Here is a 24757-nt window from a genome sequence, read left to right as displayed (position 1 = left end):
TATGGAGAGTAGAAATTAGGGGATAAATACTCTACATAAAAACTTTTAATCAAGCTTTGTACCATTGTTTTTATTCTCTCAATATGTTAGTTTCAAGCTCCAACAATTAGTGGTTTCCACTCTGTATAGACTAAGTTTGGATGGTCCCCACATAATGGCCATGTGCATTGATTTTATGTGTACATAACATATGTGTTTCCACTATGCATACTTCTTTTAGGTAAATTCTTTCTTTTATTTCTCTCAAAGTTTTGTTATATATCAACTCTATATTCTTTAGATTTTAAATCACATTACATTTGATAAGTAGTAGCTTTAGGTTACATTTCATTTGATTAGCTATGGTTTTGTGATTTCAATTTATATGCTTAAGTTGTAGCTTTATTTGTAATCAAGTTTGGATATGTTATCTTAGCAAGGACTGAAAAGGTCTTCAATGTATAGCTATATAAAAAAAAACATCCATAGATCTGGAAAAACACATTGTAGTCGATGGTTCTACTATTAGGGATCATAGTGAATGCTATCTAGCAAGTTAAACTTGATCAAACATTTTTTCATTTGGTTTAGTTAATCAATCCTTATTTGATGGATGAGTGTTAAAATTATTTTCAAAACATCAAACCACACAGTTAACAGAGTAACGTCAGGAGAGCCATTTTCCCTTCGAGGCAATTAAACCTTATAACTTGATTTTCTACTAGTGAAACTATGGTAGCCTTAGATTGAAAAGATTATTTATTGCATTGTTTTAATGTTCTATTGATTTGCACTGAATGGTTTAAGTGTGGATATCATTTATATATCTTTTTATTGTAGTTTTAATTTGAATATCATTCTCATTTTTAACCTTATTTAAAGCTTGTATCATTTACCAAGTATAACCTTAGAAAAAACTAAAACTAACTCTTCACATACAATGGTTGAACTCCATAAGTCTACTAACCCTTATTGATAATTATGTGAAAATGCAAGTTGCGAGAAGTTCAGGGATAAGGTAACAACAGGTCTTATGCATTTGCGTTTGTGAAATTGGCTAAGTATTAAAGCAAGTGCATTTTGCATGCTACAAAAATGTGGGTTCATTTTGGATGTTATGGAAATGTGAAATGTTCTTCAATGGTTTTGGCTTCTGCAACAAACTTCAACAATCATGAAAATAGCTAAGTATAGAGGGTGTGGGAAGATAGTAATGTTGGGTAGAGCAATGCATGGCTCTGCTAAAGGGAAGAATGAAAAAGTGATGAAGCGTTGAGACTTGTGGACTTGGAAATATACGAAAGTCCTTTTGGCAGCCCACAATTTCAAAAAATGGTTAAGTATGAGACACTAAGTACCACCAAAGCATCTGATCATTGATCAAGGATACTTGATCAACATTTGACTCCAATTATGGGACAGTAACCCCCTATGGGTTGTTGAGAATCTAGAGAGATTTGCACATTTCGCAATAAAATCAAAAGAGAAATAAGGTACATATAAATCAAACAATAAAATGATGAAGGAAAATATACATAAGGGATATACAAAGTGGGAAAGAAAGAAAAGATTTTGTACATTGATAATGACAAGGGATCAAACAAAGAAGTGTTTTAGATGTTGCCCATTTATAAGAAACCTATGAATTATTCCCTTCATATCTTTTAACAAATAAGAATCAAGATCACAGACTTTCTTAATGGTATGGCTTAATCTAAAGAGATTTGAATTTAGTGTGAAGAGACAACCTTCCTTTGTTTTGTTCTAGAGTAAAACCAACTGGTATTTGTGGAAGTCTAAGACAATATTGCTAAAATGCATTTTATAGATGGTTGTCATTGTTTATGTCCCATGTTCTTCTAGTTTAACTAATGGATAATAACGTGCTTGCAAAGGGGTGACTTCTTCATCTTTAATTCCTATGGAAATGGAGATCTAACTTGCCTAAAGAGCATTTATTAGCTTTTTGAGCCAATCCTTTGATTTATTGAAACTATCTCTTTAAGGATTTGAATTAATGAGTTGTTGGTTGATTCAACCAAACCATTACCTTGAGGATGTTAATTATATTATTGTCCTATTAGTATACCATATTCTCTGCAAAAGTTTGGGAATTTTGATGTTATGGAGATATAACCATGATCTATTTTGATTTTTTTTGGGACATCAAATATGGATACGATTTTATCTTTCAAGGATCTAATAAGTTGTTGTAAATTAACAATTTTTTTATGCCACAACTTCTTTCCACTTTGTGAAATAATCAATGATAGTGATTATATATGAATGCCCTTTACTTGAATTTGGATTTATTGAGCCAATAACATCCAAACACCATTGTGCAAATGGGATTTACATTGAAATTGGCTTTAAAGGCATAGCAACTCTTTTCATTATTCCATAAAATTTTTGATAGGGATTACATGTTTCCAACCCAATTTATACCCATTGTGCAAATTTCATCAAAACTAGAAAACCAAATCTAAGGCTACAAGTAAACTTAAATGTTTTCACTCAATCTTGGTTATTTTACTTATCTTGGGCCATTTGATACATGGGATTCCTTCCCAAAACTATAAATCAAATATGCTTTCTTTACATTGATCAACTTCTCTAGAAGGCTAGAACTAGAAGATATGAGAAAAGGCAATTGACTAATAGTCCCAAGGGAATCCTTGATAGGGTTGCTTATTTTTTCTCTCTTGCATAAATCCAATCACGTGTTGATTACCCATGGGGTTTGTACAAGGAGGGACCTCCTCTCAAGGTCATCTTCCTTCATAGGTTCATCCACGACTTCAAGAAGAGTTTGTTTTACAAAAATAACTTATTTATGGGTTCCTCCTTCGTGAATTTTTTCACTTCTATTAATTAATTATACTTCTTGGATCCTTTCCACCAAGTGTTCTTCAATTCTTTTTGTTGTGGATATTTCTAGAGGGAGACTCATTTACTTTGAGATTTAGATAAGAGGCCATCAATTAACTATACTTGAAGCATGATCAATGTACAAAGGCTACCCATTCATAATCTATTTGTTTCTTCCAAACCTTGCCCTATGCCTCTATTAATATATGTTCATGCTTGTTTTTTAATTCCACTTTTACACATAATATAGCATAGGTTGTGATGAGTCTGTTGTTGATTTTTGAGGCATAGAAATAAACTTTGCCTAGATAATTTCTTATAAAAACCAAAAACTTAGAATCGCAAGAGTGCATAGGTAGATTCAAAATCCTTACCTAAATAAGAACACTCTATGGTGTCTATGGAGGGATTGAAGAAATGGGTCCAAGGTTTCATGCATAAATTTGCTTGACCCATAAACCATAGACTAGTGTAAAGAATGTTGTCTTTGTCCTTAGAATAATCAAGCTCCACATTAAAGAAGCCATGGACTCGTAGATAAACGGAGGCACATTAATGAAGAATGAGTTTTTAAACTTGAGATTTTCACTAATGAAGACATAGAAGGCACAACAATAAGCTATTATAATTGAAGATCAAACCATGAGCCTTATGTGAAATTACATATAACTTCTTGATCAAGGGAGACCTTTGAAATATCTATAGACTTTTTTGTGATGAATATGTTAAGAGGGAAAGATAGGGAAGCAATTGACAAAGCGCGCTTGAAGGACTTCAGACATCCATTGGAAGATAGACTATTGGGGTTTTGTTAGTAAAAAATCAAATATTTACACCTAGGGACACCAATGACCCAACTGTAATCATTATGCCTAAAGAGACGGGGCTCTAAATAAGAAGCATCATGAGAACACTTGTTTTTTTTTTAACTTAAACAAGGAAAATGATTTGAAATAGCCATAACAGGGCTATAAACAAGCATACTAAAAGATTTTTGATGGAGTTTCAAACAAAAATTGCAAGTCTCACAAGCTATATAAGAGAGTTTGCAAATGTTTGTAATTATTACATCCTAGCTTCTTCCTTTTTTCCTTTCCCCCCCTTGAAAAAATATGTTTATATTCCATGTGAGGAATATACATGCTTCAATCCTTGAGGGACTCTTATACAGTGAGGCTTGAAGCCATTACAAGGACATACTCATTATGATCTCAACATGTCACATGTGGCAATTGAACTCAGGTGAGGAGGATAACAATATTTCTCCCAACCACCTGAACTACACCCAATTATGATCATTGGTTCTATGCTGGAATCTATTGCAAGGAAAAGGATATGGAATAGAGCATATGATTCAATATGATTATTAATTGAATTTCCTAATCCCCAAGTAAAGGTTGATTCCTTTCTTCCCTCGAGATCAAAGGCAATCTCTCCCACGCCTACCACTGCAACCATGAGAACAATGTTGCAATCACAAAAATGCAAGCTAAACAAAAGGAGGGCCATGCTTTGATAAGAAAACCATGAAAAAAACCACAGGTTAAGCAGGAACAAGAGGATAGCTAAGATGCAACAAGTGAATTGAACCATATGTAGGACAATTGTTGGAACACACATGAAAATGCAAAATTAGTAGATAAGCATGTGATACATTATTCATTCATATGATACACATAAATACATCAATTTATGACCCTTGGTTTCATCTTCCAAGAGGTCTCTTGTACTCCTCACGACTCTTCGCGTTCACTTGTAGCTTTTTGCCTTCCTCTCAAGTGAATAATCCAAATTCACATAATCCCTAAGGATTACATTTCCAACATCCCCCCATTAATCTAAAGGGGTGTATGTGAGTCCAAGAAGAGAGATGAAATATGAGAGTGGATAGTATCCAATGGATGGGTGTGCTCTCTGAATAGGGTGGTTTAAGGAAGGTCACAAACTAAATGGATATTAAAAGTTGAAGTTTTATACTAGTGGTGGTTTAAGGTTGTCCACCAACTCTAGAACATGGCTTGAAGAAGTTCATGGGATAATTCAAAATCTAGCTAGAAGTTGATAACTTTTGATAAATGGAAGTGCTATTTGTTGATGGTTTAAAGGTGACCATAGATGATTGAGCTAGTGGTTTATAGATGATCACAAATTGTAGTTTAGAAAAAGCATTGAGTCTTCTACCAAGTGGTGGTTTAAGGAAGACCACAACCAAATCATGCTCACAAAACATAAGTCTGTCTTTGGGTACAACTCTGACTCTGGCTCTAGCTAACTCTGGCTTTAGGCTCTATCTATTGGCATTGGTTCTATCTATGGCTTAGGATTTCTTGATATGACTTTGAAACTAGTAGTTGGCCATAAATTCCCCTCTTTTAGATACAAGTTGATAAGATGCAAATATCTCCTTTGTAAGATGTTTCAATGCTTAAGAATGAATTCTATGATATGACCAATATATCTTCTTGGTTGTTGAAGACCATTTCCAAGAAGCGATCCATCCAAGGTGAGTCTTTGCCCTTGCAAGGTTCTTGTGATTAGAACATCTGATTGGATAATAATTATGTTTTCTAGAATGCTCAAAAGGGTGAAGATCAAAACACTAAACTTTCATGTTGCTAACTTGATGACAATGTTCACATTTGAGAATTTGATGTAGAAGTGGAGTAGGCGAAGATGAGATTTCTTGAAGGAATCCAACACTCTAAAATTGAATTGGTTTAGAATAGTTTGGAATGTGAAAGGTCACTTCCTTTTCGTATCTAAGGCCAATTATGTGCTTTTTGTTGATGGCTTCTTCCTAAGGTCTACTAATGGGCTTGAGAAGTGCAAGCATAACTTCTTCATCTTCATTTGAATATTTTCCTCGAATGACATCACTAATATGATCATGTGTTGGCTGCTAGTGGGAATCAATCTCAAATTAAGAATTATTCTTAATAAAGACTAGTTTAGAACGATCACTCTTTTGTTGTAATTCCTCTTGTTGGAGCTAAGATTTGAGTTGGAGACACTTCATTTTGTCTTGTGCATCTTGTAAATAAATTCGAACATCGGCGAGAATTTCTTTATTGATTGTGATTATGTCATCAACAATAGAGACTATTAAAGTGTTGAAAAACTCTAATAACTCATCAATTCGAGACATTTTACAACAATTCAAGCTCAAAAAATGAAGGATGTCAAATTCAACAAAAAAATGCACCTACTTATAATGTAATTCAATAACTAAACTTTCAAAAAGGTACAAATGTTGGAAATAACACTAAGAGGTGGGGGGGGGGGGGGGGGGGGGGGGGGGTGGGGTGAATTAGTATTAGCAAGTCAATAATATTTCATTTCCATATTCAGATTCATATACGCTACTTCAGTTAATGAAACTTGTGTGTATACGCAATTGTATGTAAGGAAACTAGCGTATACCCTGTAAACTTATAATTTAGTTAATTCTTCATATGTTGATCTTTAATCTGTGCATCAGAACCATATAAACAGTAACCAGGAGTAGTAAAAACAGAACAGACAATCACACACATGAACACAAGATATAAGGTGGAAACCCAATGTGGGTGAAAACCACCTGCTGCAATCGTCTCTATCTTCCTTTTAATAAGAAACTTCTTTTTACAATTTTTGTATTGGTGCAGTCTTATACCAGTACGCAGGCTTCTACCTGCAGAAGGCTACAACCTTCTCTCGTTCTCCAGCTTCTCCTGGAAGGGAGCTACAACCCCCTAGCTCTTGTACTAGCTGATGTGTTTACTAGTACGTAGGTGCAGGCCTACAGAAGGCTACAACCTTCTCTTTTCTTCCAGGGACCACGTTTCATAAATTTTCAGACTGGATCCATCAATAACATCAAATATATCTGCATCAACCAATTTCCTTTGCACCAACCAAAACTGAATCAAACAATCACTTCTCAGAATATTGTAACCAGAATACAGTAACAGTAACCAGAACCCAAGCCAGAACCTAGAACACTGCAACAGCAAACAGAAGTAGCTAAAGCATATTTTATGAGGTGTACACTACTTCAATGTGTCGAATCAGCATGCATACGCACTTTTCTCAAGGCGAACCTGCGTATATGCAGTTTTGATATACAGAAACAACGTGTATATGTGTCTTTGCTATAATGACCCTACGTATAGATCTATAAATGATGATTTAAACTTTACAACAATTCCAAACATCAGTTTTAGTACCCAGATCATCATATTTACAGATTACAACATGCGCCAGTTATTCAGATAAAATATCAAAATCACACAAAGATACTTCTCTTCAAGCCTTAAGATCTTGACCCATCAATAAAATTTATCCTTCATCAAGCGCTCAGGTTCACCCTTGATTCAAATCCAGCTGTGCACCATAACCCAATAACCTGTATTCTAGATCTTGCTCTTCATTAGATATTCAATTCATGAGTGCCTTTGCCTAATGATCTTATCCTCCTTTTATAGTCTTAAGCCTTACTCAATACCATAGTCCAAAACCACTTAGAATCAATACCTTGGACCAAATACCTGGGTTCAACACTTCGGACAAGATACCTTGGACCAATACCATGGATCCAAATACCATGGACCAAATACCATGGACCAAAACTAAGTCTTCCAACGTGTACGTGCCTTTCCTTCTGTGAAAATGCGTGTGTACGGTATATGTGCCTTTTGGTTTGTGAACCCATGTGTACATGCAGCTTGGTCAATGGGGAACCTACGTATGCCTCTCTTTTCATTCTGTGAGCCTGAACTGTGATCTGTCATCTGTGTGAGTTGCCATCAAGGACAACACCTATGTTATAGTGCCAAATTTGTATCATAATGCCAACAATCTCCCCCTTTGGACTTGATGGAAACCCCAAGTCACTCTCCCCCTTTATCATCAAGAGCAAAGGGTTATGCTCCCCCTGAGTACATGTTGAATTCTCTGATATGTTGAAGTGTGTTGTCCATGCTCCCCCTGAATATAAGCAAGGTTTGCAAAAAGATGACTCTGTACATACATAATAAATGACCTTCCTATCACTAATGACTCATACATCCATCTCCCAACCAAGTGGGGATATACCAAGTTTGACTCATCCACCCAACCAAGTGGATATATACTAAATGTTTATACATGTCAGAATAAGAACATTACATCATCCATCCCATGCATAGTGAGGAAACAAAATAGGTCGTTTCATGACCTTGACAATAAAAGATATACATGACATAGAGACCAAATATCTAAAACAAGACTATGATAGTTATCAACAACTATCATCAGCATCATATGTCAATCACCATCTAGACCAACAACCATGATCTCCCCCTGAACCTGTTCCACCTGAATAAAAAACAACTGTGAATTTGTACTAAGATCTTCTAAGATAATGCTAACAATATGCATTATTAGAAGTAGATGCTCCCCCTGAACCTGTGCCAGAGATTATTGTCAGACCCATATCAGACTCCTTTCAGCCTGAGTCTGGCCCACTGTTTTTCTTAAAACCAACATATACGTGACTGTATCCATAGCAACCTGCGTATGTACGCGAATACACTTCATAAAACTCGCGTATAACCACTTTTCTTTGAAACGGATAAGTTTCAACTGCAAGATGATGCATAAACTACTCCCAGCTTCTATTTGAGATATTCAAATGTCTCTCTAGGTAGTGGTTTGGTGAATATATCAGCAACCTATTCTTTGGAGGGAACAAACTCCAATTTGACCTTTTGTTCAAGCACTTGTTCATGTAGAAAATGATATTTGATGGGTATGTGCTTGGTCTTGGAATGCATGACTGGATTCTTTGAAATGCTGATTGCACTTGTATTATCACATAGAATGGAGATGGGTGAAGTACATGTGATCTGAATGTCTTGCAATGTTTGCATCATCCAAAGGAGTTGTGTGCAGCAAGATGTAGCAACCACATATTCTACTTCAACAGTAGATAATGCAATTGAACTTTGTTTCTTGCTGAACCAAGAAACTAATCTGGAACCCATATAGAATACACCACCACTAGTGCTTTTTCTGTCATCCACGCTTCTGCCCAATCTGCATTTGTATATGCATGAAGTGTAAGATCTGTATCTCTAGGATACCACAAACCAAAGTTTTGTGTTCCTTGAAGATATTTGAAAATCCTTTTGACTGCCTAAAGGTGTGATTCCTTTGGATTTTCTTGGAATCTTCCAACTATTCCCATTGCATGCATGATGTCTGGTCGGGTACCTGTTAGATAAAGCAGAATGCCAATCATGGATCTGTAGGTTGGTTGATGTACTGCTGCTGAATCATCATTTGAGCTGAGACTGCATCCTATTACCATAGGGGTACATATTGGTTTAGAATCTTCCATGCCATATTTTTTCAAGATCTTCTTGAGGTACTTAGTTTGTGATAGAAAAATACCATCTTTATTTTGTTGAACTTGTAAACCAAGAAAATATGTGAGCTCACCAAGCAGGGACATTTCAAATTCTTTCTGCATTACCAAAGCAAAGTTTTGACTCATGGCTTCTTCATTGCTACCAAAAATGATATCATCAACATACACAACAAGTATTAGCAATTTATCATTGTCAATCTTTGTATATAGATTGCTATCAGTTGATCCTTTTGAAAAACCTTGTTGATGGAGGTATTTGTCAAGACGGTAATACCAGGCCCTTGGAGCTTGTTTTAGACCATAGAGAGCCTTTCTGAGTCTGCATACAAGTTTTGGATCATTTCCAAGGATGAATCCATCTGGTTTCTCAATATATACTTCTTCTTCTAAGTCTCCATTAAGAAAGGCAAATTTTACATCCATTTGGTATACTTTGAATTTTTTAAAACTAGAAGAGCAAGGAACATTCTTATGGCTTCAAGTCTAGCAACAGGTGCAAAAGTTTCTTCAAAATCTATACCTTCTTATTGAGCATATCCTTTACAAACAAGTTTGGCCTTGTTTCTGATAACTTCTCCATTTTCATTCAGATTGTTTTTGAATATCCATTTGGTTCCTATGATATTCTTATCATGAGGTCTAGGAACTAATTCCCAAGTATTATTCTTTTTGATTTGCTCAAGTTCTTCATTCATGGCCTTGACCGAACATTCATCTTTGCATGCTTCATTTACATTTTTAGGTTCGATAGAGGAAAGCAATGCTAGATAGCTTGAAGCTTCTGTAATAGTTCTTTTTGTCTGCACACCTGCTTCTTTCTGCCCCAAGATTTGAGTCTCTGGATGATTTTTTTGAACATATCTGGATGGAGTCTTTTCTTCTACCGTTATCTATTCTTCTGGTACTTCATTGGTTTCTTCTTCTTTGGAATTAGTCTGATTTGAAGTGGAAGGATAATCCTCATCTTCTCCATAATCTTCGATTTTTACCTACTTTGGATTTTTGCCTGCTTTATCAACCACAACATCAATACTTTCAACAATTTTCCCAAGTCTTTTATTATAACACTTATATCCTTTACTTCGGGAAGAGTACCAAGGAGAATGCCTTCATCTGCTCTAGGTTCAAACTTGCCAAGTTTTTCATCAGTCCTTTTGATATAACGTTTGCTTCCAAAACTTTGAAGTATTTTACAGTAGGAGTCTTACCATACCAAAGTTCATGTGGAGTTTGAGTGCTATTTACCCGAACGTTTGCTTTGTTGAGAATAGTGATGGCAGTAAATGTAGCTTCACCCCAGAAGGTTGCAGGAGTTCCAGACTCATCTAGCATGGCACTAGCCATTTGTTGAATATTTCTTTTCATCCTTTCTACCACTCTATTTTGCTGAGGAGTCCTTGCGGTAGAGAATTCCCTTTTTATTCGATGTTCTTCACAAAAGTCGAAGAATTCATCCGAGGTAAATTCCCCTCCTCGATAAGATCTGAGGCATTTGATTTTGCGATCTGATTCATTTTCAACCAAAGCTTTGAAGGCTTTGAACTTTTCAAATGTTTCATCTTTATGCTTTAGAAGTCATATCCAACATATTCTGGAAAAGTCGTCAATGAACAATATAAAGTATTCTTCTCCACGAGGTGACTTTTTCCTTGATGGACCACATAAATCAGTATGAACAAGCTCAAGAGGCTTACTAGCTGGTCCTTCCTTCTCAGGGAAATGTGCTAGGCTTTGAACTTTTCAAATGCTTCATCTTTATGCTTTAGAAGTCCTATCCAACATATTCTGGAAAAGTCGTCAATGAACAATATAAAGTATTATTCTCCACGAGGTGACTTTTTCCTTGATGGACCACATAAATCAGTATGAACAAGTTCAAGAGGCTTACTAGCTGATCCTTCTTTCTCAGGGAAATGTGCTCTGGTTTGCTTACCAAATTGACATGATTTGCATATTGTATTTTCTGGAATGCTGATATTAGGAAGATCACGAACAGCCTGGAATCTGCATTCTTTTCTTATTTGAGAGAAACTTAGATGCCCCAATCTTCTGTGCCATAGCCAGTGTTCATCGTTTTTGCTTAGGTAGCACTGTTGTTGTCCTCCCTTGAGTATGTATAGGTTGTTTGGAGTTCTTATACCTTTGATCACTGTTTCTCCTATATCAAGCTCACGAACAACACATCCATTTGATCAAAATACTACTTCATTTCCTCAATCACACATTTGACTAACACTTAATAGATTATGTTTTAGACCATCAACATACATGACATTCCCAACTTTAACCTTTTCTTTTAAGAGAACATAACCTTTACCTTTTATGACAGCATGAGTGTCATTTCCAAATGATACCTTCTTTTCCATTTCTAAGGCATTATATGACTGAAGTTTTTCTTTATCACTAGTCATGTGTTTCGAGCATCCACTGTCGATGTACCACTGATTTTATTGTCCTTCTGCATACAAGGCTATACCACATCTTTCTATTTGCTGTTATTTCTTTCTCCATGTTTTGGGACCCAATGAAGTTTGCTCCTTCTGAGATGTTTGTTGAAATTTACTCCTGCATTCAGAATCTTCATGATTGAAGTTGCTACAGATAGAGCATTCCATTTCATTTTCAAGAGGAGAAAAGTTATTGTAGGTCCTTTTCATGATCCCAGTCACATTCATTTGATTTCATGCTTCTCTAGTCATGATGGTCTTGTAAGCAACACATTGAGTAGCTTTGTGTCCAAAGTTATAACATGAAAAACATTGGCCATTAAAGAAGTTCATGTGATTATCGAATCTACTGACTTGGTGATTCATTCTTGAAACATATTAAGTATGATTTACTCGAGGTTTGTTGTAGCTTCTGTTCATCCTTGAAGTAGATTGAACCCGATTTACCTGGTGATCTGCTTTATGCCTTTGCTGACGATTGTCAAACTATTCACTTCTCTTTGCTGCATCAAGATAGCTTTTAGTGGAGGTTGACGGCTTCTGTGCTTGAGATGCTTCTTCAGTATATCCAAGACCTATCTTTATCAGAGGAGAACACTGCACTTTGATAATTTCATCTAAAGTTTCTGATCCTTTAGCAAATCTGAGATTGAGAGCTTTTGTTTTCTCAATATCTTTTCTTAGACCCACAATTTCACATTCTAGTTTTTCATTGTGTTTTTCTCTTTCAGCAAGTTGGAATGTTAGAGTATCTATAATCATATTCTTTTCTTCTAAACAGATTTTGAGTTTAGAGATTTCGTCATAAAGGTCATCTTCATCTAAAGTATCCAAGAAGTCATCATCTTCAAAAGCCATAAGAAGTCTATAGTCATTACTATTCTCATCTTCATCACTATTTGATAAACCATCGCTATCTTCATGCGTATAGTATCTCTTTTTACTTACATTATGTTTTCTATTCCATTTTGTTGATTCCTTACCTTTATCAAGCTTTTCTTTATAAGGACATTTGGCCACATAATGACTGACCCTTCCACAAGCAAAACATTTGAACGGTAGTCTACCTCTGAATTTTCCAGAACCCCGTTGAAGGTTCTTGACAAAGTTTGCTTCTTCCTCTCCTTCTGAAATATGTCATGATTCATTGAGCTCTTCTTTTCCTGAAGCTTTAAGTGCGGCTTCTCTCATATCTGATGGACCTCCTTTTCTCATTTCGAAAGCAGTTAAGATTCCGTGTAGCTATGTCATAGTAATACTCTGAAGATCCTACTTTTCTTCTATGGCAGAAACTTTTGATTCAAACTTAGTAGACAAGGATCTTAAAACCTTTTCAACTAAAGTAACTTCTTTTATCTCTTCACCCAAGTTTTTCATGCAATTAACAATCTCATCTATACGTAGGAAGTAATTAGCTATACTTTCATCATTGTGCATTTTGAGAGTTTCATATTGAATTCTGAGAGATTGTAGTTTTGCACGTTTTACTTGATTGTCTCCTTCATAGCTTAGAACAATCTTGTCCCATATTTCTTTGGCGGTTTTGAGCTGCATAACCTTGACAAATTCTGATTGTGACAGACTCCCCAATAATGTATTGACAGCCTTGGCATTTGTTTCATATTGCTTTTTACCTGTCGTATCTGTAGGAATTGCTGATGGAAATGTATATCCTCCTTCCACGATTTCCCAAACATCTGTTCCAAGAGATTGAAGATATGTTGTGGTTCTTACCTTCCAATAAACGAAGTTGTGCTCATCAAAGATTGGTGGTCTAATGGATCCCTCTCTTTCGTAGTTACTCATGATGATAGATCTTCCTTCAAGCAATCAAGCTTCTTCTTAAGGACCTGCTCTGATACCAATTGTTGGAAATAATACTAAGAGGGGGGGGGGGGGGGGGCGGGGTGAATCAGTATTAGCAAGTCAATAATATTTCATTTCCATATTCAGATTCATATACGCTACTTCAGTTAATGAAACTTGCGTGTATACACAACTGTATGTAAGTCAACTAGCATATACCCTGTAAACTTATAATTTAGTTAATTCTTCATGTGTTGATCTTTTAATCTGTGCATTAGAACCATATAAACAGTGACCAGGAGCAGTAAAAACAGAACAAACAATCACACACATGAACACAAGATATAAGGTGGAAACCCAATGTGGGTGAAAACCACCTGCTGCAATCGTCTCTATCTTCCTTTTAATAAGAAACTTCTTTTTAAAGTTTTGTACTGGTGCAATCTTAGACCAGTATGCAAGCTTCTACCTGCAGAAGGCTACAACATTCTCTCGTTCTCCAGTGTCTCCTAGAAGGGAGCTACAAGCCCCTAGCTCTTGTACTAGTTGATGTGTTTACTAGTACGTAGGTGTAGGCCTACAGAAGGCTACAACCTTCTCTTTTCTTCCAGGGACCACGTTTCATAAATTTTCAGACTGGATCCATCAATAACATCAATCAAACATCAAATATATCTGCATCAACCAATTTCCTTTGCACCAACCAAAACTGAATCAAACATTCACTTCTCAGAATGTTGTAAACAGAATACATTAACAGTAACTAGAACCCAAGCCAGAACCCAGAACACTGCAACAACAAACAGAAGTAGCTAAAGCATATTTTATGAGGTGTACACTACTTCAATGTGTCGAATCGGCGTGCATACACACTTTTCTCAAGGTGAACCTGCGTATACACAGTTCTGATATACAGAAACAACGTGTATCATGTCTTTGCTATAGTGACCCTGCGTATAGATCTGTAAATGATGATTTAAACTTTACAACAATTCCATAAATCAGTTATACCCAGATCATCATATTTACGGATTACAACATGCGCCAGTTATTCAGATAAAAGATCAAAATCACACAAAGATACTTCTCTTCAAGCCTTAAGATCTTGACCCATCAATAGAAATTATCCTTCATCAAGCACTCAGGTTCATCCTTGATTCAAATCCAGCTGTGCACCATAACCCAATAACCTGTATTCTAGATCTTGCTCTTCATTTCATGAGTGCCTTTGCCTAATGATCTTCTCCTCCTTTTATAGTCTTAGGCCTTACTCAATACCATAGTCCAAAACCACTTAAAATCAATACCTTGGACCAAATACCTAGGGTCAACACTTCAGACAAGATACCTTGGACCAATACCATGGACCAAATACCACGGACCAAAAATAAGTTTTCCAACATGTACGCGTGTTTCCTTCTATGAAAGTGCGTGTGTATGCTATACGCGCCTTTTGGTCTGCGAACCCACGTGTACACGCGGCTTGGTCAACGAGGAACCTGCATATACCTCTCTTTTCATTCTGTAAGCTTGAACTGTGATCTGTCATCTGTGTGAGTTGCCATCAAGGACAACACTTGTGTTATAGTGCCAAATCTGTATCATAATGCCAACAACAAACTCCTCCATGGAATCGACTTCAAGAAAACATTTACAAGCAAACTAGGCTTTGACTCAACTTCCCACTATGGAATACCTAGTGGACAAAGTTTGATACTTAAACTATGGATGACCCAACTCAAGAAAAATCAGATACTAATTTAGGCTCTTAGCACATCAAGAATGCCTTAGCCATTTACTTTTCACCCTATAAACTAACACCTATTACATTTCTCTGCATGCTCCTTTCGTCCATCTACTTGTTCAACTAACTATCTATCTTATATTTTGTTGTGCCCCTTCATTTGCTTGCATCCATCCTCCATCCTTTCTCTATGGGTTGGAAAGTATACAAAAGTAATAGTGTTAATAACAATGGATTCTTCCTCCCCCTTTTCACATTTATCTTCTCCTTCTACAAAGGGGGGCCTTGCTAGGGAAAATTTAAAGGATTGCTAAAGTTAATAGCAGGAAATAACTCTTGAATTTGAAGCTACATGACATAAATGGAGAGGATGACAACAACTCTTGCCTTGTGACTTGTAGCTTGAAGTGGATACATATTAGTAAAAAAGGTCACACATTCATGACTTCTTCATTTGCATGGAGGAGATAATCAAACCACCCTCAAGATTTGACCCGATAAAGGAGAAATTAATTTAGTTTGGTGTGAAATCATGACAGCCAAAGAGGGATTAACCATTTGAAGGAGATATTGGGTTGTTGAGTGATGAAACAAACTTTGCTAAGAAATAAAATGATTTAGTTGAATGAATTGATTTTCTCTACAAAATAAAATTCCACTTCCAGGGAACAGACTTGAGTAGAGGAGAAGTACATGACCAAACATAATCATCCTATCATGAGTACCCTTCAAATATATTTGTTTGAAGATTAATAGTTTGTAGCTAGGAAGTAATGTTGAGCAGTGAACCAAACCAATGAAACCTTTTGGACCTTTTTGTTAGTTCAAAATACATAATCGATTAGAGTTTTGAAGGCAAGGTAGGACCTGGGAATTCTTCCAGATTTTCTAGAAGTCGGTTTTTTGGGAATCTCAATAAAGAATGGGAGCATTAATACATAGATCAATGATCTCTTATATAGAAAAAAAATGTTATAAGCTTTAGAAATCTCACACTTCATGCTATTTTGGGGCCAATATTGCAGTAATTATTATTTGAGCTTTGTAAACCTTTTATCAAGTCGACCTTTCTGTCACTTTCGCACCTGAATACCACATTGCATAATTTCCCTATATCAATGTGTTTGTTATTGAGGTGAGAATTTTGTTGTCAACTTCCTAGAATTGTACAATCACTTAAATCACATTAATGTGCTCTTCTCATATCCAACACAAAATAGTACAACAATGAAGTCTGAATGCTTCATTGATATTATAAAGCAGAGCTATAAATTTGACTTCTACATGCAGAACCAAGCCACCACATTATTTCAATGGTTCAATCTTTGTCTAGATCGACTAACCCTTTACCCCTCTCACCATTCAACCAAGAAGATGCCTCACTATAGATGTTGCATTTTAAAATCATGTCATGGGATTGGTAGGTGGTTTTCTTTTGATCTAACATAAGACTGCGATCAATGTAATGCAATGGAAGTTCTCATACCATATGATGCAACACGGGGAGATATTCCATAGTTAGCAAGAGGATATATGTGTGAGAACACATAGATACAAGGGTGCAAAGAGCCAAATTCAATGATTTCCCATGAAGATCATCAAGGTTGCAAAAGGACCACAAAAATCGTACCTCTTTTGTGGCATTGATACCACTATTAAAACACACATGAAAATGCAAAAGGAGTAGATAAACATGCAATACATTATTATTTATATGACACACACAAATACATCAATTTATGACCCTTGGTTTCAACTTCCAAAGGTCTCTTGGACTCGTCATGACTTTTCATGTTCATTTGTGGTTTTTTTCCTTTCTCTCAAGCCAATAATCCAAATTCACATAATTCCTAAGGAGTACATTTCCAACAAGAACCGATACACAAAAGATCCAAATAAGGGTCATGGAGGCCACGGGAAGCTCCCAGTTGTGCATTATTGAAGCACATTTTTAATACTCTTACATTTAAAAAGAAGAAGCTACTAACCTTAATGAGAATACAAAATAAGCTTTAAACAAATCATTTATCCAAAAATAGCATAATACAAGCCTCAAACATTTTATCACAATTTCAGAATACTTTAATACCTATTTAAAAAAATTAACATAGTTTCATAAAACTTAAATTAACAAACGAAAACCCATTGGACCTAGAGTATGCTCTAAAACTGTTTCTACTTGGCTAAGAGCTCATCTTCCTCGGATGTAAGGAAGCAGGTTAACGACCTAAGACCCAGAGGTATTTGGCAAGAGTGAAAGCTTGCCTGCTTATGGACCACCAACAAGTCTTTCCAGGCAACGTGTTTTTCCTTGAAAAATCATGATGAGTTAGCTTGCATTCGAGGATAAGAACCAGAGATGGTTGTCCTCACTATTTACTTGACAACTGAATTATGATCACTTTTCCTTCTATTAAAAAAAAAATAAATCAACCCTAAGATCATGATTTTGAGATAACCATATAACTTTAATTAGTAAGTAAAAGTAATGTAATTTCATAATGTAAATATCACTAAAAGTAATATACAACTTTGATTATAAATTAATTTCATAATTTTCAATACAAGTTATTCTGTGTAACTGCAAACATAACTTTAAATCATGGTTTTGAGATAACCAATAAAAGTAATGTGTTTTTAAAATGTAAATATCAGCAAGGGTAGCATATAACTTTTTTTGTTGTAATTCAACTTTTTCTATTAATTCATGTAGGAGTACATCATGTGGAGCTTGATTTCAGAATGCTTATGGCCTAATTCCTACTGGACTTGTTGGCCAAAAGGTAATGGAAAAAACACAAAGACAACATCAAAAGGAAACTAAAAGAGCTCATGAAGATTGCCCAAACTAACCAAAAAAATCTAAGGATGAGAATGCATCCTACAATCATCCATGATCATCAGCATTGCCTAGACCTAGAGCATTTGATCCCCTGCTAGGGGGTTGAGGAGGACACAAGGATTCATGAACGTGGGCCTCCATGTGTGCCAACCGATCTTCAAGTGGGTCTTATCGATCTCGAATCCTTTCATGTCCTCGATGGATTGAGACCAACCTATCCATCATGTGCCACTGGTTGTGCTATAGGTCATTCATGAATGTTATCATCTCATTGTGGTCATTGTGCCTATCAAGAGCTATTTGTTCCACTAGAAGGGTGACCGGATGAATTTTAGCTTCCAGGGAATCAAATGGGGGAGGTAACTCTATCCTCCCTGGCGAATCGACAGGTTGCTGGTCCACTGCTTCACTCACATCTCACGCTTTCACGTTGTGGACAACACCTTGGCCTCGAGGCCCTACTCCCCGACGAGCACGACCACATTGCCACTTCATAATCCTCCAACCTTCTGCTAGCAACAACACCCACCGAACCTACCACCACCAACCCCGAGAGCCTTCCTTGGGAGGAGTCCCACACAAATAACGTTCACCGAGAAAGATTAGTGTACACCCAAGCAAAACCACCCACTTTCCAACCACCTGACTAGACCTAGCCCCCCTATGGCCTACATCAACCCCCCATGACCTGCAACACGACCACCACCCAACTACCTTAAGGTTGAGGGCATACCTTGTGTCCACCAATGGGCAAAAACCTTGAAAGACAACAGACTTACCACCACTCTGGTTCACTGGAAAGGAAAATTCGAAAGGATAATTGACACACCCCACCATTTGGCTCCCACCGCCTCTAGTAACCTTATCAACAGGCACCAATGATCCTGCAAAATCCTTGACACACCACAATTCAGACCACCCAAGACACAACTTTTGACCAAACAAACCAACAAGGCTTGGGAGTTTTACCTGGAAGGAGGGAACACCACAAACCCCAAAATAAAAAGTAATGGCGCCCTGCCTGGAGTGAGGTCTACCACGCCCAAGCTTCTGGTGCTCGTCCTTCGCCGCTACGGGTCACAATGAGCCAAGATCCCAAACCATTTTACCTTGAATCTATCCCAAGCCAACATCAACTCCTAGCTTGCCAGACTTGTTATATAATATATTGGTCACTAAATGATGGACAGGGGAAGGCTAAGACCTGAGGCCTCCCTACACATATGAAAGCTGGTCGTTTGCCACTATCGTAACTCCCATCCCCTTAAACCAACAATAGAGTCCTGTAACATCACAAGCCACACATATACCCATGATGCCCTCTAGAACATTCACCTTACGCGTGCCATCTAAGTTGTCCTCTACACACCTCATCAGATTAAGTGTTGAGTGTGGGAGGGATTAAATGTCCCTCCTTCAGCCTCAAAGCCGCCATTTACCACCCCATCAAGGAAAAAAGTAACATATAACTTTGATTATAAATTAATTTTGTCATTTTCAAACCATATTATTCTTTATGATGGGGAACATTCACCCTCAAATATCAAACATCAAGAAAGGTAACATATAACTTTGTTTATAAAAAAAGTTGAGCATTTTCAAACCATGTTATTCTATATGATGGTAAACATCAACCCTAAAATCATGATTTTAAAATAAGCATATAAACTTTAGTAAATGAAATGTGTTTTCGAAATCTAAATTTCATGGAGATAGTATACAACTCTGATTCTAAGTTGATTCCATCATTTTCAACCCGTGTTATTCTATATGGTCAATTGTTGGTCCACACACAGTCTTCGAATTTATTAAGTGCCATCCCTAGGCTGATTTATGACGGTGTGCATAATAACACACTCGGCCAATGATGAGCTTTGCTAGTCCAAATGGAAATGCATTTTATAATAAAGAGACAACTCACTCACAACACCATTCATGCACCTTTGTACTTTTGCGGCATAGATATCCATGACTTCAAACATCAATATCAACGAAGAAGACGTCATATGTCTTGCTGGGACAGCAGAGCATGCCTATTGCATGCTTGGACACTGTTCCTGTCCTATAGTTGGAGTTTGTTGGGTTTCTAATTATTTGGCCACCTACTTACACCGGTCCTAATTGAGACTTAAATATACGATTGAATATGTGCTCAGGTTTATGAGAGGTTTTAGGAAGCGTGAAGTACCTCGCTTCGTCTCTCATCCTTTTCTATAATCGCCCGTAGTTATGGGTGATGGGTGGGAGTGGGACTTGTGGTTGGACGAAGCTCTGAAGAAATTGGAGACTTCGAAGCATCTAAGGTCTTTGAGACCGTTGTTAACGGTGCCTTCTGAGGGCTCGCTGACCTCCTATGCCTACCCTTCCATTGCCATTGCAACATTAGACGACGATGCTGTGTCTTCTCCTACTCCTCATCTCAGACTTTCAGGCCATGGAGGAGCAGAGACATTCATAAAATATGAAGAAGAATTTGAGACTTTTGATGGTTTGGGGCCGTGGGATCGATCCTCCGTGATGGTCAAGATTTCAGAGCCTACTTTTCAGCTTTGGATCAACAATCTCTGCAGCACAGGTAAGTCAGGTTTCACTTTTCGTTCTTCACATCGCATTAGGCTTGCATGCGTGCAAATGTCTGCACAATTTGGCATGGTGGTGATATGACCCTCCTTTTAAACGAAAGGAAGAGGGGTCTAAAGCTACTTTATCAAACTCTGTTTCAAATTTGATTTAAATTCCATGTAATTTTCATATTTTTCTATAATATATAAGATTTTGAAACATTGATATGGAGGCACTTGAAATGTGTGGCAGCATTTATTTCTCAATATATCCTGGCCTGTATGTATTTCAGGTCAAGAGACATGCGATTTTGATGTATTGTTGGATAATGTGATGGAATCTCGTGCACAGCCTTTTAGAAATCTACTTCTCTTCTCTGGGAATGACTATTTGGGTCTGTCTTCTCATCCTACTGTCAGACGTGCTGCTGCCAAGGTGCCGGTGGAAATCCCTTAAGCTGTACCAGTCCGCTTGCTTCATTTCTTCATTTATATCATCCAGCTTTTGTGTCAAGGAATGCATTCTTTCTAAATATAATGCACTTTTGGGATTTCAGGCTGCACAAGAACATGGAATGGGTCCAAGAGGTTCTGCACTGGTTTGTGGATATACATATTACCATAGACTACTGGAATCCGCTTTAGCAGATTTGAAGAAGAAAGAGGTGCATATTTATGTCGCCTGTCAGTACAATAATTGGTAGTTACATTTGAGTCCTTTCGAAATGAATGGTTGAGACTTGCAACATCAAACTGAGGTCTTTGTGATTATGCAACACTTCGTCTTTATTTTGAGACAACACTTTGTTTCATATGACCTCAATTGTGATCATCCACATTATGCTCCATCTAGTTTATATTGTTGGGAAATTTTTCTTGATGTGCCAGTGAACCTAGTGCATCCTATTCTTATGTTCTTAATTTTAGCAGCCATGATTTGGCTTTTGAAGAAGGGCCATGTCTGGGACCTCTCTGTTTACTGCATATGCTATAGCTGTGTTGCATGGAAGCACACCCCTCCTACATCCTCTCCTGAAGTGCGTTCGGATGGGAACGACTCCGAAGTGCTTCAGGAAGCCCCGCCCCTTCCACACCTGCTCTGTAAGTGCGCTCCAGATGGGAGTGAGTGCGAAGCGCTTAGGGCAACGTGTTTCCGGATTTAACCCATTTTTCATATTTTATTTTCATTAATGCAAATTTTTAACATTAAAAATTAAAATGGGACTTCCATTTCAGTAATGCGCTCAGACCATAGTACCTCACGTAGAGAAACCAGCCATTGAAGCGTTTTCCAGTTTTTAGCGACTTAACAAATTTTCAGTATTTTAAAATTTTAGCGTTATGTGAAACAGGACAATGCAAATCTTTCTCTCCTACGTCCCCGAGTTAAATAGAATTATGAAATTGAAACTTGGGATTTGAACTCTTGTAAAGAAGAATAAAGAAAATGCCTAAGGAACATGTGTTAGTAATGAACTTAGGGCAGATGTTGCTCATGACAAGAAGACAACCAAGTAGATGGCCTATGGTCATGATGTCAAATGGCCTATTTCATTTCATAGTTGATGTTATCTGTTAGATGTTGATGACAGATGTTAATAGTCATTGTTTGAAATGTGATGTTATCTATGTACTAAATAGTAGATGTTCTAATAATTAATCTACCATGCATTACATTTCAAGCTTCTTAAAAATGTAGTATTCGTCTACAAGTAGTACAACACCTATCTTTTCCAATTCTCTGCATCTATTTTGGTAACTTGCATGTTCTTTTGGGAACATATGCATTAAAATATATGTTATTACGCCGAGAGGTGCTTTCTATAGCCCAGTACGAGGGAGATGTGTATTCCTTTCATGCTTAACATGAAGTTGACATTTAACATCTAAAAAAAATATTTCAATGTCCCCCTTAAGTAAAGCATTTTAATATCAAATTCATCTCTCTCTCTCTCTCTATATATGTGTGCGTTGGTTCTTTATATGTGTGTGTCCGTGTGTGGACACGTGTGCACGTCATGTCAACTCGATGTTAAGAAATTATATATATATATATGAAGTTGACATTTAACATCTAAAAAAAAATATTTCAATGTCCCCCATAAGTAAAGCATTTTAATATCAAATTCATCTCTCTCTCTCTATATGTGTGTGTGTCCACGCGTGGACACATGTGCACCTCCTGTCAACTCGATGTTAAGAAATTAAAGAATATATATATGAGGTGCACAGGTGTCCACACGCGGACACACACATGTAAAGAACCAACACACACACACACACATATAGAGAGACAGAGATGAATTTGATATTAAAATGCTTTACTTAAGGGGGACATTGAAATATTTTTTTTTTAGATGTTAAATGTCAACTTCATGTTAAGCATGAAAGGAATTACACATCTCCCTTGTACTGGGCTATAGAAAGCACCTCTCGGTGCAATAACATATATTTTAATGCATATGTTCCCAAAAAAACATGCAAGTTACCAAAATAGACGCAGAGAATTGGAAAAGATAGGTGTTGTACTACTTGTAGATGAATACTACATTTTTAAGAAGCTTGAAATGTAATGCATGGTAGATTAATTATTAGAACATCTACTATTTAGTATATAGATAACATTACATCTCAAACAATGACTATTAACATCTGTCATCAACATCTAACAGATTGATCACTCTAGATCCAGAGTTAAGATGGATCTATGTTGGTTCTTTATATGTGTGCGTGTGCGCGTGGACACGTGTGCACCTCATGTCAACTCAATGTTAAAAAATTAAAAAATTATGCACACGTGTCCACGCGCACACACACACACACATATAAAGAATCAACATAGATCCATCTTAACTCTGGCTCTAGAGTGATCTAGAGAGCCGCATTCTACAGTCGAGTATGACAGTGATGTGTGATTTTGTCTGTGCTCAATGTGGAGTTGACTTGTGTCATTTTAAAATTAAAATAAATAAATATTTAGTTAATACCAACCTAGATCCATCTAACTCCAGATCTATCATGCGCCGAGAGATCAAATCCCTTGAGGTGCAAACCTTCTTTTTGGAGTGTGGAACTTGATGAAAGGTTTAAACCTTGAGGGATTTGATCCCTCTTGGCACATGATAGATCCGGAGTTAGATGGATCTAGGCTGGTGCTAAACCAGTCAATGCATAGGTCTTTTTATAGGATTGTTTAGCATGGGTTATCTTGAGTGATGCTAGTCTGAAATGAATATATCTTTGATGTCTAACTTGAGATGCTTGTTGTCCATGACAAAGATCTTACTTGTGATGCCTGCTTTAAACACCATGGTTTGTGGGTAATAACAGACTTTCAGAAACGTGCATTATATTCTGTCATTATTTCTAACTTGCAATGCTTGCTGTTAATGTCATGGTTCATGGGCAATGGACTTTCAGAACTGTGCATTGTAACCTCTCATTCTTGTTTGATCCCCAGTTTTTGGCAACTTGGTATAGGATGGTTTGCGAAGTCCATACAACAATAGGCCAATCTGATGTGCAGGCCTTGCAGGCTTGTTTGACCCGGATCGTCTCTTAATTTGCTCATGTTTATGCAATAATTATTTTGGTTGTCCCTTTGCAGTTCGATACGAACCCTGATTTGTTAAACACAGCTTCAAGTCTTGAGGGATGTGCTAGTAAACAACTCTTTCTTTTTCTTTAATTACTCGAGAACAACATTTTTCCATGCATGTCATTATCGTTCCTGCGTTGCTGCTAGAAAATTTTCCTATAAATTTGTAAACTGTACTCGTCATGCACTATCACAGTACCATGCTTCCTCTTTCACAACCTCTACTGTAGTTTGCTATAATTATAGTTGCATGTGCACTTTTTGCTGTTTTTTTGAAATTGTCCCTTTGATCGTGGCAATCTCTTTGTTATTTCTTTGCTTAAAACTTTAAGGCCAATTTATTCCAGCAGAACATTATTTTAAATGCAAATTTAAGATGGAATGAAAGAAACACCCATTGTCTGGCATATAAATTTTAATCTTTATTAAGTTGAGAATTTAAGATCCTCTCATATATTCTTTATGGATCAGTTATGGATTTCACCTGTTTGTGCTTTTGGAAGGATTTGATGATTGTGAAAATC

General features: G+C 36.8%; 1 protein-coding gene across 1 annotated transcript in view; it reads left to right on the top strand.

Annotated features, from left to right (window-relative positions):
- Positions 1-20185: 20185 nt before the first annotated feature.
- BIOF (biotin F) overlaps positions 20186-24757 on the top strand; it is a 182343-nt gene continuing 177771 nt past the window's right edge. Inside the window, exons 1-3 of the mRNA XM_089415978.1 lie at positions 20186-20649; positions 20929-21071; positions 21193-21300. Coding sequence (XP_089272104.1) covers positions 20304-20649; positions 20929-21071; positions 21193-21300 — 597 coding nt within the window. The 5' untranslated portion in view covers positions 20186-20303. The remainder of the gene's footprint in view (positions 20650-20928; positions 21072-21192; positions 21301-24757) is intronic.

The sequence above is a fragment of the Pinus tabuliformis genome, chromosome 3_2 (assembly GCF_031772625.1).
Source record: "Pinus tabuliformis cultivar Carrire ecotype Pingquan chromosome 3_2, CPIR1, whole genome shotgun sequence".
Classification (NCBI taxonomy): Eukaryota; Viridiplantae; Streptophyta; class Pinopsida; order Pinales; family Pinaceae; genus Pinus; species Pinus tabuliformis.
This window is presented reverse-complemented; position numbering and strand designations above follow the sequence as displayed.